The sequence below is a fragment of the Danio rerio genome, chromosome 1 (genome assembly GCF_049306965.1).
Source record: "Danio rerio strain Tuebingen ecotype United States chromosome 1, GRCz12tu, whole genome shotgun sequence".
In the NCBI taxonomy this organism is placed as follows: Eukaryota; Metazoa; Chordata; class Actinopteri; order Cypriniformes; family Danionidae; genus Danio; species Danio rerio.
Window position 1 is genome coordinate 55663176 of NC_133176.1, and position 16625 is coordinate 55679800.

Below are 16625 nucleotides of genomic sequence, written 5' to 3' on the forward strand. Positions count from 1 at the left end.
TTTATTTGAAGCCCTGTTTTCACACCAACACTGTCCACAACATCAATTATTCAACAGGTAGATTTAAGAAGCGGTGGGTGGTTGAAAGTAACACCCACCACACCCATCTATTCATTTTAAAAACTTGATTGTAATGGCAAGAATGACAGCTGCTTTACATCACTTCAGAAGCAAAGTGTCACTTAGTACAAAAAGACTTGAAGGCTAAACGTTTTAACTGCATTGATTTACTGTAACCGCTTGTAATGGATCTGCTTGCTTGTCTTTAATTTACATTCAATACCTTATTTCAGCACTAGTCGTTTCTGTTTTTGGTTTTATTCTATATTTAATTGAACACATTTAACAACATGTTGACTACATCTATAGTATCTCATAATAATAAACTGTCAGCTCACTTTAATGATATCAGGTCAAAATGCTACATTTGATCATGCCAGTAAATATATTGTGGCTCATTCATTCATTCATTTTCTTGTCGGCTTAGTCCCTTTATTAATCCGGGGTCGCCACAGCGGAATGAACCGCCAACTTACCCAGCAAGTTTTTACGCAGCGGATGCCCTTCCAGCCTCAACCCATCTCTGGGAAATGTGGCTCATTATGAAACTGTGAAATCAAAAGAGTCTAATACACTGGAAGAGGAATGTTTGAATAAATGTCAGCTCGCATTGTGCTAAAACTTGATTCACCAAATGACGACTGACACAATTTCAAGATGTGTTGTGTAGGAAAGTTTGCCAGAAGCAGTGAATGTGAAGAATGTGTTGGTTAACCAGTTGCCTTTTGGCGGCTAGCATGTGCACCCCGCATGAACATTTGACAAAGGAATAAATAAACAAACACATTTAAAATGTGCTGCATGGTGACCTAAATAAGAACATGCACGCAGTTTTGTGAAGCACCTTAAACTATAATTTAAATATAGTTGCATATTTTTTAGTTTCACTCCCAATTTTCAGAATAAAAAATAATCAGTATCTTTTTTTTTTCAACGCAATCTCACGGCAATTCGAAACTTTTTCATTTAGTGGTTAAAGCGTACGAATTCGTACGATCTAATTCGTACACTTTAGTACGATTTGCTCATCCCTCAATGACGGTTGGGTTTAGGGGTGGAGTTAGGAGCCACGTCTCCTTTTTAAAATCGTACAATTTTGTCCGACTGAACTTGTACGAATTCATTCGTATTCGCAACTAAACAGGCAAAACGTAAAATACTTACGTTTTCTTCGTGAGATCAGGCTGTTTTTTTCACGCAGATGATTTGTAATGTTGCTGTAATTATCGCTGAGTTTATTCATTTACACTCTTGTAAACATTTAATTATATTAATTTTGATTACTGTTTGCTAAAACGCAGCAAGCATTGTTTGTTTTTAAAAGACGTCTAATAGATGTCTAATAGACATCGAAATATAGTCGTCTTGGCTAAAGCTAGGCTAAATGTGGGCTGTCAGTGAAAATCTAAAAGAATAGGTTAAATCTAGATTAGTCATTATTAGTCAAATAAACCAAAATGAATGACTACACATATACATGTCTAATCTGTCTATTTTTGGGCTATTCTTGGATATATATCAGATTTTCACTGGCAGCCCAAGTTTAGCCTTGTTTCAACCAAGCTGTCTACATTTAGATGTCTATTAGACGTCTGTTACACACAAAATTGTTTGAGTCTCAACAATATAACCAAAAACCGAAGTGAAAGCATCATGAAAAATGGCAACAATAGAAAACCCACACAATAACTTGAAACAGTACTATTTCATATTATATTATTCAATATCTATATTATTATCAATCTTTTGAACGCAGAGCTTGTTTAAAAGCCTATTTATCTGAACCTGGCCTTGTTCTTTAGCATAATATTACATTGATATATTGGAGTGCAAACAGCAGATGCTATTGACAGACACAATACAAAAATCACAGCCTTCTGCATTCCTTTGCTCATTTGTGCAGTTCAATACAGAAGAAAGAAAAAAAACTCACAGGACGTCACTGCTTTGTATTTAAGACCAAGTATTGCCACAGGTGAGTGAAGAAGAGGTAAAACCTGTACCCTAGCCATTACTAGTACTTGTGTGGATTATCAAGTTAACACAGTATTTTTGGCAGTTTGGGATAAAAACAAGTCTGCTGAAAGATTGGTAAGTACAGTTTTATGTTTATATGTTTAATTAATAGGTCAAATGTTTAATTGATAGGTCAATTTGAATTTTTATGAAGACATTTGTATAAATTTGAAAAAAAAAAGTGTAAAATAAGACATTTTATTCAAGAAAAACATCAGAAATCAGTTAAATAGATGCAATCAAGCCTGAATTATTAGAAACTCTTCAAAAAGTTTGTGTTCAAATGAAAATAAAAGCGGAGTTATTTTTTTCCACAATGATGCCTTATTGTCTTATTATTTTTAGGAGAATTGGCCTGTGACTTTTCCAGTAAAGAAAAAAAAAAAAAAAACTAAACTTGATGCTTGAATAATGTTACTTTAAGTAAAAATTTGCCAAAATTTGTGCAACCTAATTATTTCTGCTGATTAGCTTTTATTTTAGTAGTAGTAGTAGTAGTAGTAGTAGTGGTATTTGACAAGTTATTTTCTGTGATCTACCTCATGTTTTATCTGATTATGCAATAGATATTATATTATATTATATTATATTATATTATATTATATTATATTATATTATTTAAATTATATTATATTATATTATATTATATTATATATATATATATATATATATATATATATATATATATATATATATATATATATATATATATATATATTTATATATTATTTATATTATATTATTTTATATTATATTATATTATTTTATATTATAATAATAATAAAAATAATTAAAAATAATTTAAATTATGATTATATTATATTATTTTATATTATATTATATTATATTATATTATATTATATTATATTATATTATATTATATTAATGGTATGTTATGTTATGTTATATTATATTACATTATTTTATATTATATAATTGAACATCTGAAATGTTAAGAAATTATGATATGTGTAGAAATCAAATTAAAGTGTGGGGGGAAGCGTGATGAAATGCTAATTATTTTATGAAATTGTAGTAATGGTGTGATGTATAATGCAATGGGGTATATGCACAGTTAGTGTTTGTCAGCTGATGATACCGGTGAAAGCTTAAATGTGACTATTTTCAATTTCATAAGGTTCTTTTTACAGCATCGATTTTGTAATGTAATTAAAATACATTCAGTTAAATAGACTTAAGCATTTATTTAGTTGTTCAAGCGTAAAAGGAGGTGAAAAACTGCAGACAACCAGCAGGCAAGCACAGAAACTCCTTTGAAAATACTGGGGTACGATGAATTATCATATTTTAAATGGCGGGGGAAATTAAATTTAATGCAGTGCTTCTTGCCCAGTCTGAGAACCACTTTAATTGTATATCTATCAAGCAGTGAAAAATCACTGATTTTTAAAGAAATCAGATCTGAAACGTGGCTATTTTATAATGGAAAGACAGTTCACCGGAAGCGGCTGATGCTGACAAGCTGAACTCAAAAGTTTGTGTGCATAAACCTCATTCGAATGTGATTTTTTCAGTTTACAAATGATCCTGTTAGGTGTTTTATTTACACTATTTTACTTCTGATGGATGGGTAACAATTAAAAAATTTTCATAAAGTGAAAGCATTGTTTGTAGTGTTATTCTATAAAATACTGGTTATTCCTCCAGGTTCACTGATGCTTTAATTTATAAACTTTATATTTAAATGCATCTACACTGTTAGAAAATCCCTAAAATTAGCAGTTTTCCAAATTTTGTGATTCATACTTTAATTTGTTTATGCTTTTGAATTGCATTATAGCACCTCAAGCTTTCTTCCAACAACTTTTTACGTTGAAAAAATTGTAAAAGTGACTTTTATTATAGTTTTTAATAGTTTAAAGTGATATATTGTCTGGATTGGCTTTTTATATTTTTGTACAAGACCTTGTAATAAACTGCCAGCACATTTTCTGTTACTTTACAGACTTATTTCTCAATGTATTATAACTTATACAGTACAATGCAAAACAGTCTTTTTTATCTAGTAAAATGAGTGTAGTTTGAAAAGACTCATTTGAAAAGAGTTTTAAACTCTGTGTTTAAGATAAAGAGGTAACTAAATACCTCATTACTTCTACCTAAATGGAGTAACTTTACAGTACTCATATAGATGAGTTTTTTAACTCAAATGGTTTGTTGCAATTGGTTTCCTCAAACGGTTTGAGTTGCCTTAACTTATTGGGTTTTACAGTGTACATTATGTTATTTAAAATTACTAAATGTCAATAAAAGTCATTTTGTTAAAGTGTGGAGATGAATTTTCAACATAACTGAGCAGAAATCAACACCCACTAATGCAATTCACAACCATGAATTAACGGAAAACACTTGTGAAACGCAAAATATGGAAACTGTTCATAACAGATTTTTTTATACTGTATGTCATTGTGTGTATGTTTGTGTGAAAAAAAAACTCAGTTGAAGTATTACTTTCTTTGCAGATTTACCTCTTCGTTGCTTTACCTTTTCCAGAATGGAGAGGAAAGCATTTATTATACTATGGATTTTTATCTGTAAGTATATCATTACTAGTCTCACTATTCAGATATATTTGTATTTATTTTATATTAAAATCAAAGTAATTTTGCTCAGTTGTTGTTTTGTTACTTCAATATCTGAAGTGAGAGTATAGAAGTTTTGATGATAATTTGACCTCATAGCGCCCTCTATTGGTGCAAATGTAAGAATGTATACAGATATTTTTACACTATACTCTTGTCTATGTAAAGCAAGCGTGATAGTATGACCAAAGTGTACATGCATGTAATAGACTCAGACAGTCTTATGTTTAGAATAGATGGTAAAAGCATTTTGTTTGTAATATTTATAGGGGAGTGCTGTGTGATAATTTATAAGGCCTTAAAGATGATGCCAATTAGAAATACAAATATAATATTTGACAATTTTTACTATAAATGTATATACAGTTGAAGTCAGAATTATTAGCCCCATTTATTTTTTCCCCCAATTTCTGTTTAACAGAGAGCAGATTTTTTCAACACATTTCTAAACATAATAGTTTTAATAACTCATCTCTAATCACTGATTTATTTTATCTTTGTCATGATGACAGTACATAATATTTGACTAGATATTTTTCAAGACACTTCTATACAGCTCAATTTGACATTTAAATGCTTAACTAGGTTAATTAGGTTAACTAGGCAGGTTAGAGTAATTAGGCAAGTTATTGTATAACAATGGTTTGTTCTGTAGACTATTGAAAAAATACAGCTTAAAGGGGCTAATAATTTTGACCTTAAATTTGTTTTTTTTTTTAATTAAAAACTGCTTTTATTCTAGTTGAAATAAAACAAATTAGACTTTTTCCAGACGAAAAAAATATTATCAGACATACTGTGAAAATTTCCTTGCTCATTTAGAATTTTTTTTTTAAAAGGGCGCTATAGGGTAGGGGGGTAATAATTCTGACTTCAACTGTAAATAAATATACATATTATATTGAGTTTATAATTATAGCATCTCATTGAAATAAATAAATGAAAAAATAAATAAATAAATAAAAATCTTTGCTTTAATTGACCCTTCGCTAAGCCCCGCCCTCCTTAGTTACTGTTGCTACGCCTGTCAAGCTTTCATGCCTGGCTCGTCTATTACAATACGTATGCGCCAGTGTCAGACATTGCCAGGGATATAATAAGTCATTTTTGGCGAACAGGTAAGATATCAGAGAAAGCCAGATAAAAAAAAGGACTGCAGTCTGCATTACAGGAGTATATTCACAAAATAACAGGCGACCGATTAGAAAATAACTTAATCAAAATTGAAGCTAAAGCCTAGCCGCCTCATACGCTGACCATTCAACAGTTTAGTTCATGCACAGCAGGAGAGAGGAAAATTTGAAGTAATCGAATAATACCTGATTAAAACGTGATTTCACTTCTTTAGCCAAAAAGCCTGATAGATTAATGTTGTGCAATGAAAAATAGCGTTACTAACCGACCAGGAAACACGCATGGACAGTGCTTCTACATCATTCATTCATATACAGAGAAGCCAGAAAGGGGAAACTGGTGGATTTGTGCTGAATATTAGCATCATTGACCCATAACAATGTACATTAACTATATCTGTCAGTATGTTTGTCTGCTCTTTATACCGTTTCTATTCTAATTTGCAGTTAAGTGGAATAAATAAATAAATTAAACTGCAAATCAAAGTATAAATAGCAGAAGTGAACAAATAGATTTTCCCTACCAGCAAATATTTACCAGACACCAAATATAACTAACCCGCTACAACACCGTCATCAATGACTAAATCTCCAAAAAACAGACGAAAACATCAGTGATTTGTAGCTTGTAGCTTTGTAACATGGACATCGAGGCTTATAAATTACTAAAAAACAGCTGCAGATGAAGTATAGTGATTGCAAGTTTGAGATCATATCTCTGTTTTGTTCTGTTAATATTGAATTTAAAATATTTGTAGCTTGAAACAGATGGAAATATGATTGCTATTAATATGACTACTATGGCGAGGACTTAAACGAAGCAGTGCTCATAATATCGAGTGAAAAAACAAAAGCACAGCTGGGAAACATAACCTACTTTGTATTTTTGTAGGAAACACAGTTTAGATCTTTTTAAGGGTAAGAGGTGTGTGAGTTATTGCTGTCTTTGACTATGTCAGGAATATAGAACCAAAACCAACTTAGCTCCGCTCCTTTAGCGCCCCTCACACAGCTTGATCCATGCTGGCATTTCTCCTCTTGGGTTTTTGGTTTTGAAAAGGGAAAACATTCCACCACCCTGTCCAAACTTTTAGGATATCGGGTGTCAGATTTGCACAATCCATATGCACAACGCTTTGGTCAGTTTACCTCGCTCGAAAGCTTGACAGAGCTCCTGCGCGTAGCTACGGTTGCTAAGCCACGATTGGTGGGTGGAGGTTTTTGGGTGTGGCTTAGCGAAGGGTCAATTTGCTCCAGGTAAAACTTTTACCAATTTTACATAATTTAGATAAAAGCCTAGAGATAAAAGTGTAAAAACAATTGTGGGGCTTGCTTTTGCAATTTGCTCTTAAATATGTACAGTACAGTACTTTCTTTCTGCCTTATTTACAACAACAGACCTCTCTAAGACAACGGCTCAAACATATAGCACGACAGAAGCAGTGTCAACAACTACAACAACTGAGCCCTCAACGACCGCTGCTGAAACATCCACCTCTGCTGCAGAAGCAATATCTACAACAACAGAGGCCTCCACAGCACCAGCTGAACCATCCACCAGTACAGCAGCAATAACATCTACAACAATAGAACACTTAACAAAATCTCCGCCTGAGACATCCACTAATGCTGCAGAGGTAACATCTACAACTGCAACAGAGGCCTCCACAACAACAGCTGAACCACCCACCACTACAGCAGCAGCAACATCGGCTACAACAACAGGGCCCTCAACAAGAACTCCTACTGATACATCTACCACTGCTGCAGAAGAAACATCTACTGCAACATCAGAGCCCTCCACAACAACAACTGAACCATCCACCACAACAACAGAACTCTCCACAACAACAGCTGAACCATCCACCACTGCGGTAGAATTAACATCTACTACAACAACTCCTACTGAAACATCTACCACTGCTGCAGAAGAAACATCTACTGCAACACCAGAGCCCCCCACAACATCAACTGAACCATCCACCACAACAGCAGAGTCCACCACAATAACAGCGAAATTATCCACCACGACAACAGAAACTTCCACAACAGCTGAACCATCCACCACTACAACAGAACTCTCCACAACAACACCTGAACCATCCACCACTACAGCAGCAACATCTGCCACAACAGCAGAGCCCTCAACAACAACTCCTACTGAAACATCCACCACTGCTGCAGAAGAAACATCTACTACAACATTAGAGCCCCCCAAAACAACAACTGAACCATCCACCACAACAACAGAACTCTCCACAACAACAGTTGAACCATCCACTGCAACAACAGAGTCTTCCACCATAACAGCTGAACCATCCACCACTGCGGTAGAATTAATATCTACTACAACAACTTCTACTGAAACATCTACCACTGCTGCAGAAGAAACATCTACTACAACATCAGAGCCCCCCACAAAAACAACTGAACCATCCACCACAACAACAGAAGCCTCCACAACAGCTGAACCATCCACAACTACAGCAGAACTCTCCACAACATCAGAGCCCCCCACAACAACAACTGAAACATCCACCACAACAACAGAAGCCTCCACAGCAGCTGAACCATCCACCACTACAGCAGAACTCTCCACAACATCAGAGCCCCGCACAACAACAACTGAACCATCCACTACAACAACAGAAGCCTCCACATCAACAGCTGAACCATCCACCACTACAGCAGAACTCTCCACAACATCAGAGCCCCGCACAACAACAACTGAACCATCCACTACAACAACAAAAGCCTCCACATCAACAGCTGAACCATCCACCACTACAGCAGAACTCTCCACAACATCAGAGCCCCCCACAACAACAACTGAACCATCCACCACAACAACAGAACTCTCCACAACAGCTGAACCATCCACCACTACAGCAGCAGTAACATCTGCCACAACAGCAGAGCCCTCAACAACAATTCATACTGAAATATCTACCACTGCTGCAGAAGAAACATCTACTACAACATTAGAGCCCCCCACAACGACAACTGAACCATCCACCACAACAACAGAACCCTCCACAACAACAGTTGAACCATCCACTGCAACAACAGAGTCTTCCACCATAACAGCTGAACCATCCACCACTGCGGTAGAATTAATATCTACTACAACAACTTCTACTGAAACATCTACCACTGCTGCAGAAGAAACATCTACTACAACATCAGAGCCCCCCACAACCACAACTGAACCATCCACCACAACAACAGAAGCCTCCACAACAGCTGAACCATCCACCACTACAGCAGAACTCTCCACAACATCAGAGCCCCGCACAACAACAACTGAACCATCCACTACAACAACAGAGGCCTCCACATCAACAGCTGAACCATCCACCACTACAGCAGAACTCTCCACAACATCAGAGCCCCCCACAACAACAACTGAACCATCCACCACAACAACAGAAGCCTCCACAACAGCTGAACCATCCACCACTACACCAGAACTCTCCACAACATCAGAGCCCCGCACAACAACAACTGAACCATCCACTACAACAACAGAGGCCTCCACATCAACAGCTGAACCATCCACCACTACAGCAGAACTCTCCACAACATCAGAGCCCCCCACAACAACAGCTGAACCATCCACCACTACAGCAGCAGTAATATCTGCCACAACAGCAGAGCCCTCAACAACAATTCATACTGAAACATCTACCACTGCTGCAGAAGAAACATCTACAACAACATCAGAGCCCCCCACAACGACAACTGAACCATCCACCACAACAACAGAAGCCTCCAAAACAACACCTGAACAATCCACCACTACAGCAGGAGAAACATCTGCCACAACAACAACTGAACCATCCACTGCAACAGAAGAACTCTCCACAATAGCAGCTGAACCATCCACCAACACGGTAGAATTAACATCTACTACAACAACTCGTACTGAAACCTCCACCATCGCAATAGAAGAAACATCTACTACAACATCACAGCCCCTCACAACAACTGAACCATCAACCACTACAACAGAGGCCTCCACAACAACAGAGACTTCCACAACAACACCTGAACCATCCACCACTACAGCAGGAGAAACATCTGCCAAAACGACAGAGCTCTTAACAACAACTCCTACTGAAATATCAACCACTGCTATCGAAGAAACATCTACTGCAACATCAGAGCCCCCCACAACAACAACTGAACCATCCACCACAACAACTGAACTCTCCACAACAACAGCTGAACCATCCACCAGTGCGGTAGAATTAACATCTACTACAACAACTTCTACTGAACCATCCACCACAACAGAAGCCTCCACAACAACTGAACCATCCACCACAACAACAGAAGCCTCCACAACAACACCTGAACAATCGACCACTACGGCAGGAGAAACATCTGCCACAACAACAGAGCCCTCAACAACAATTTATACTGAAACATCTACCACTGCTGCAGAAGAAACATCTACTGCAACATCAGAGCCCCCCACAACAACAACTGAACCATCCACTGCAACAACAGAACTCTCCACAACAACAGCTGAACAATCCACCAGTGCGGTAGAATTAACATCTACTACAACAACTCCTACTAAAACATCTACCACAGCTGCAGAAGAAACATCTACTACAACATCAGAGCCCCCCACAACAACATCTGAACCATTCACCACTACACCAGCAGTACCATCTGCTACAACAACAGAGCCCTCAACAACAACTCCTGCTGAAACATCTACAATTGCAGCAGAAGAAACATCTACTACAACATCAGAGCCCCCCACAACAACAGCTGAACCATCCACCACTACAACAGAGCCCTCCATAACAACTCTTGAAGAAACATCCACCACTACTGCAGCAGTAACATCTACTGCAACAACAGAGCCCTCCACTACATTATTCACAACTAATTCCAATAGAACACCTGGAAATGAAGTATCAATAACTCTTGTGTTTCGCTCTGAAGAAACATTTATAGATGAACTCAGTGATAAAACTTCTACTGCTTTCAAAGAAAGGGCTAGACGTGTTCAAGACCTCGTGAGTATAAACTGATATTCTGAATTCTTTGTATAATCCTTGAGGGATTAAGCTGTAATTGCAATTATTTTTAACACTTAAAATCTGTTCAACAAACGTTTAGATGTTTATTGTAACTGCCTGTATTTTGTTACAGCTTAAAAATGGTTACAAATCCTACACATCTTTGGTAGATGTCATTGTTGTAGAATTCAGGTAAATATACTATATTGCGATACAATTAATAAATGTCCCATTCATGTGTGTTTGAAACTGTGAGACAAAAAAGAGAAAGAGGCCATTAATGCACTGTTTTCAGTAAAATATATTAAGATAAGAATCAGATTATGTTGTAATACTAATATAATGTTTCCAAAATATATTTTTTCAGGAAGGGGTCAACCATTAATATAGCAGACCTGGTTTTCAATAGTTCGCAGAGTGTGCCTTCAAATAAAGAAATTACCAACACGCTACTAAACGACCCAAATATTGTCAGTGCCCTGAACGTAACTTCTGCTTCTGTTGAAGTTAATGGCACAGGTAAGGCTTACAACAACTGAAATAAAAATATCTTTTAAAATGTTATCCCATATAAATGTATAAGAATGTAAACAATGACAAAAATACATTTTTAAAAAAGAACTAATACTATATTAAAGTAAGCTTGTTTAGTACTTACTACATGACATACATATGCAAATACGTAATTTTATTCATCCTTTCCATCTGAAATATGTAACTAATTAAAAAACTTTTTTTCTATCAAGTAACAACTGCTCAACCAACAAATGAGTACTCAACAGCCAAATCAAATCCTGCTGAGACGATAATTAGTACTGCAGAACTAACATCCACTACAACAACAGAGCCCTCCACAACAACAGCTGAAACATCCACCACAACAGCAGAAATAACATCTACTACAACAACTGAGCCCACCACAACAACTCCTCCTGAAACATCAACCACTATAGCAACAGAAACGTCAACAACAACAGAGCCATCGACAACAACAGCGAAACCATCCACCAGTACCGCAGAAGTAACATCAACTACAACAGAGGCCTTCACAACCACCCCTCCTGAATCATCCACCACTGCTATAGCATTAACATCTACAACAACAGCAGAGGCCTCCACAACAACAACTGAAATATCCACCACTGCTGTAGAAGTAACATCTACTAGAACAACAGAGCCCTCCACAACAACTCTTGCTGAAATATCTACCAGTAATGCTGCAGTAACATCTACAACAACAGCATTTACAACTACAACAGAGCCATCCACAACAATTCCCGTGGAAACATCCACAACTGCTGCAGAAGTAACATCTACTACAACAGAGCCCACAACAACTCTTGCTGAAGAATCCACCAGTACTGCAGTAGTAACATCTACAAAAACAACATCAACTACAACAACAGAGCCCTACACAACAACTCCTCCAGAGACATCCACTAGTACTGTAGCAATAACATCTTCTACGACAACAGAGTCAGCAACAACAACAACAACAGCTGAAACATCCACCACTGCAGCAGAAGTAACATCTACAACAACGACAGAGTACACCACAACTACTCCTGCTGAAACATCCACCACTACTGCAGCAGTAACATCTACAAAAACTACAACAGAGGCCTTCACAACAATTGAAACATCCATCATTACTGCGGCAGTAACATCTACTAGAACAACAGAGCTCTCTACAACAACTCCTGCTGAAACATTCACCAGTAATGCAGCAGAAACATCTACAACAACTACAACAGAGCCCTCCACAACAACTTCTGAAACATCCACCACTGCTGCAGCAGTAACATCTACTACGAAAACAGAGCCGTACACAACAACAAGTGCTGAAACCTCTACCACTAATGGTGCAGTAACATATACAACAACAACATTTACTACAACAACAGAGCCCTCAACAACTCTTGCTGAAACTTCCACCACTACTGCAGCAGTAACATCTACTGCAACAACACAGCCCTCCACTACATTATTTACAACGAATGCCAATAGAACACCTGGAAATGAAGTATCAAAAACTCTTGTGTTTCGCTCTGAAGAAACATTTATAGATGAACTCAGTGATAAAACTTCTACTGCTTTCAAAGAAAGGGCTACACGTGTTCAAGACCTCGTGAGTAACAACTGATATTCTGAATTCTTTTTATAATCCTTGAGGGATTAAGCTGTAATTGCAATTATTTTTAACACTTAAAATCTGTTCAACAAACGTTTAGGTGTTTATTGTAACTGCCTGTATTTTGTTACAGCTTAAAAATGGTTACAAATCCTACACATCTTTGGTAGATGTCATTGTTGTAGAATTCAGGTAAATATACTATATTGCAATACAATTAATAAATGTCCCATTCATGTGTGTTTGAAACTGTGAGACAAAAAAAGAGAAAGAAGCCATTAATGCAATGTTTTTAGTAAAATATATTAAGATAAGAATCAGATTATGTTGTAATACTAATATAATGTTTCCAAAATATATTTTTTCAGGAAGGGGTCAACCATTAATATAGCAGACCTGGTTTTCAATAGTTCTCAGAGTGTGCCTTCAAATGATGAAATTACCAACACGCTACTAAACGACCCAAATATTGTCAGTGCCCTGAACGTAACTTCTGCTTCTGTTGAAGTTATTGGCACAGGTAAGGCTTACAACAACTGAAATAAAAATATCTTTTAAAATGTTATCCCATATAAATGTATAAGAATGTAAACAATGACAAAAATACATTTTTAAAAAAGAACTAATACTATATTAAAGTAAGCTTGTTTAGTACTTACTACATGACATACATATGCAAATACGAAATTTTATTCATCATTTCCATTTGAAATATGTAACTAATTAAAAAACTTTTTTTCTATCAAGAAACAACTGCTCAACCAACAAATGAGTACTCAACAGCCAAATCAAATCCTGCTGAGACGATAATCACTACTGCAGAACTAACATCCACTACAACAACAGAGCCCTCCACAACAACAGCTGAAACATCCACCACAACTGCAGAAGAAATATCTACAACAACAGCTGAAACCTCAACCACTGCTGCAGAAATTACATCTACTACAACAACTGAGCCCACCACAACAACTCCTTCTGAAACATCAACCACCATTGCAACAGAAACATTGACAACAACAGAGCCTTCGACAACAACAGCAAAACCATCCACCAGTACTGCAGAAGTAACATCAACTACAACAGAGGCCTTCACAACCACCCCTCCTGAATCATCCACCACTGCTATAACATTAACATCTACAACAACAGTAGAGGCCTCCACAACAACAACTGAAACATCCACGACTATTGTAGCAATACCATCTACTACGCCAACAGAGCCGTCAACAACAACAGCTGAAACATCCACCACTGCTGTAGAAGTAACACCTACTACAACAGAGCCCACAACAACTCTTGCTGAAGAATCCACCAGTACTGAAGTAGTAACATCTACTACAACAACAGAGCCTTCGACAACCACTCCTGCTGAAACATCCACCAGTAATGCAGCAGAAACATCTACAACAGCTACAACAGAGCCCTCCACAACAACTTCTGGAACTTTAACCACTGCAGCAGCATTACCATCTACAACAACAGCATTTACAATTACAACAGAGCCATCAACAACTCTTGCTGAAATATCCACCACTGCTGTAGAAGTAACATCTACTAGAACAACAGAGCCCTCCACATCAACTCTTTCTGAAATATCCACCAGTAATGCTGCAGTAAAATCTACAACAACAGCATTTACTACTACAACAGAGCCATTCACAACAAATCCTGTGGAAACACCCACAACTGCTGCAGAAGTAGCATCTACAACAACAGAGCCAACAACAACTTTTGATGAAGCATCTACCAGTACTGCAGTAGTAACATCTGCAACAACTACAACAGAGCCCTCCACAACAACTTCTGGAACCTCCACCACTGCTGCAGCATTAACAACTACAACAGAATTGTCCACAACATTTACCATGGAAACATCCACCACTACTGCAACAGAAACATCTACACCAACAAAGACCTCCACAACAACTCCTCCTGAAACATCCACAACTGCTGTAGCAATAACATCTACTACGACAACAGAGCCATCAACAACAACAGCAGAAACATCAACCACTGCTACAGAAGTAACATCTACTAGAACAACAGAGCTCTCTACAACAACTGTTGCTGAAACATCCACCAGTAATGCAGCAGAAACGTCTACAACAGCTACAACAGAGCCCTCCACAACAACTTCTGGAACATCCACCACTGCTGCAGCATTACCATCTACAACAACAGCATTTACAACAACAACAGAACCATCAACAACTCTTGCTGAAACATCCACAACTGCTGTAGAAGTAACATCTACAACAACAGAGCCAACATCAACTTTTGCTGAAACATCCACCAGTATTGCAGTAGTAACATCTGCAACAACTACAACAGAGCCCTCCACAACAACTTCTGGAACCTCCACCACTGCTGCAGCATTAACAACTACAACAGAATTGTCCACAACATTTCCCATGGAAACATCCACCACTACTGCAACAGAAACATCTACACCAACAAAGACCTCCACAACAACTCCTCCAGAAACTTCCACAACTGCTGTAGCAATAACATCTACTACAACAACAGAGCCCTTCACATCAACTCTTGCTGAAACATCCACCAGTAATGCACCAGTAACATCAACAACAACCGCATTTACAACTACAACAGAGCCATCCACAACAATTACCATGGAAACATCCACAACTGCTGCAGAAGAAACATCTACAATAACAACATCAACTACAACAACAGAGCCTTTGACAACCACTCCTGCTAAAACATCCACCACTGCTACAGAAGTAACATCTACTACAACAACAGAGCCCTCCACAACAACTCCTCCAGAGACATCCACTAGTACTGTAGCAATAACATCTTCTACGACAACAGAGCCAGCAACAACAACAACAACAGCTGAAACATCCACCACTGCTGCAGAAGAAACATCTACTAAAACAACAGAGCCCTCCACAACAACTCTTGCTGAAACATCCACCAGTAATGGGGCAGAAACATCTACAACAGCTACAACAGAGCCCTCCACAACAACTTCTGAAACATTTACCACTGCTGCAGCATTACCGTCTACAACAACAGCATTTACAACTACAACAGAACCATCAACAACAATTCCCATGGAAACATCCACCACTACTGCAGAAGTCACATCTACAACAACAACAGAGCCCTCAACAACTCTTGCTGAAACATCCACCACTACTGCAGCAGTAACATCTACTGCAACAACACAGCCCTCCACTACATTATTCACAACTAATGCCAATAGAACACCTGGAAATGTAGTATCAAAAACTCTTGTGTTTCGCTCTGAAGATACATTTATAGATGAACTCAGTGATAAAACTTCTACTGCTTTCAAAGAAAGGGCTACACGTGTTCAAGACCTCGTAAGTAAAAACTGATATTCTAATTTTCTTAATAATCCTTGAGAGATTAAGCTGTAATTGCAATTATTTTTAACACTTAAAATCTGTTCAACAAACATTTAGGTGTTTATTGTAACTGCCTGTGTTTTGTTACAGCTTAAAAATGGTTACAAATCCTACACATCTTTGGTAGATGTCATTGTTGTAGAATTCAGGTAAATATACTATATTGCGATACAATTAATAAATGTCCCATTCATGTGTGTTTGAAACTGTGAGACAAAAAAAGAGAAAGAGGCCATTAATGCACTGTT

The 16625-nt window shown here is 37.3% G+C and overlaps 1 protein-coding gene across 1 annotated transcript in view; it reads left to right on the forward strand.

The window, feature by feature from the left end:
* The first annotated feature begins 2041 nt into the window (after positions 1-2041).
* Positions 2042-16625, forward strand: part of LOC108185957 (uncharacterized) — a 57522-nt gene continuing 42938 nt past the window's right edge. The window contains exons 1-10 of the mRNA XM_073905896.1: positions 2042-2151; positions 4560-4631; positions 7211-10845; positions 10982-11040; positions 11216-11367; positions 11595-12976; positions 13113-13171; positions 13348-13499; positions 13727-16332; positions 16468-16526. Coding sequence (XP_073761997.1) covers positions 4592-4631; positions 7211-10845; positions 10982-11040; positions 11216-11367; positions 11595-12976; positions 13113-13171; positions 13348-13499; positions 13727-16332; positions 16468-16526 — 8144 coding nt within the window. The 5' untranslated portion in view covers positions 2042-2151; positions 4560-4591. The remainder of the gene's footprint in view (positions 2152-4559; positions 4632-7210; positions 10846-10981; positions 11041-11215; positions 11368-11594; positions 12977-13112; positions 13172-13347; positions 13500-13726; positions 16333-16467; positions 16527-16625) is intronic.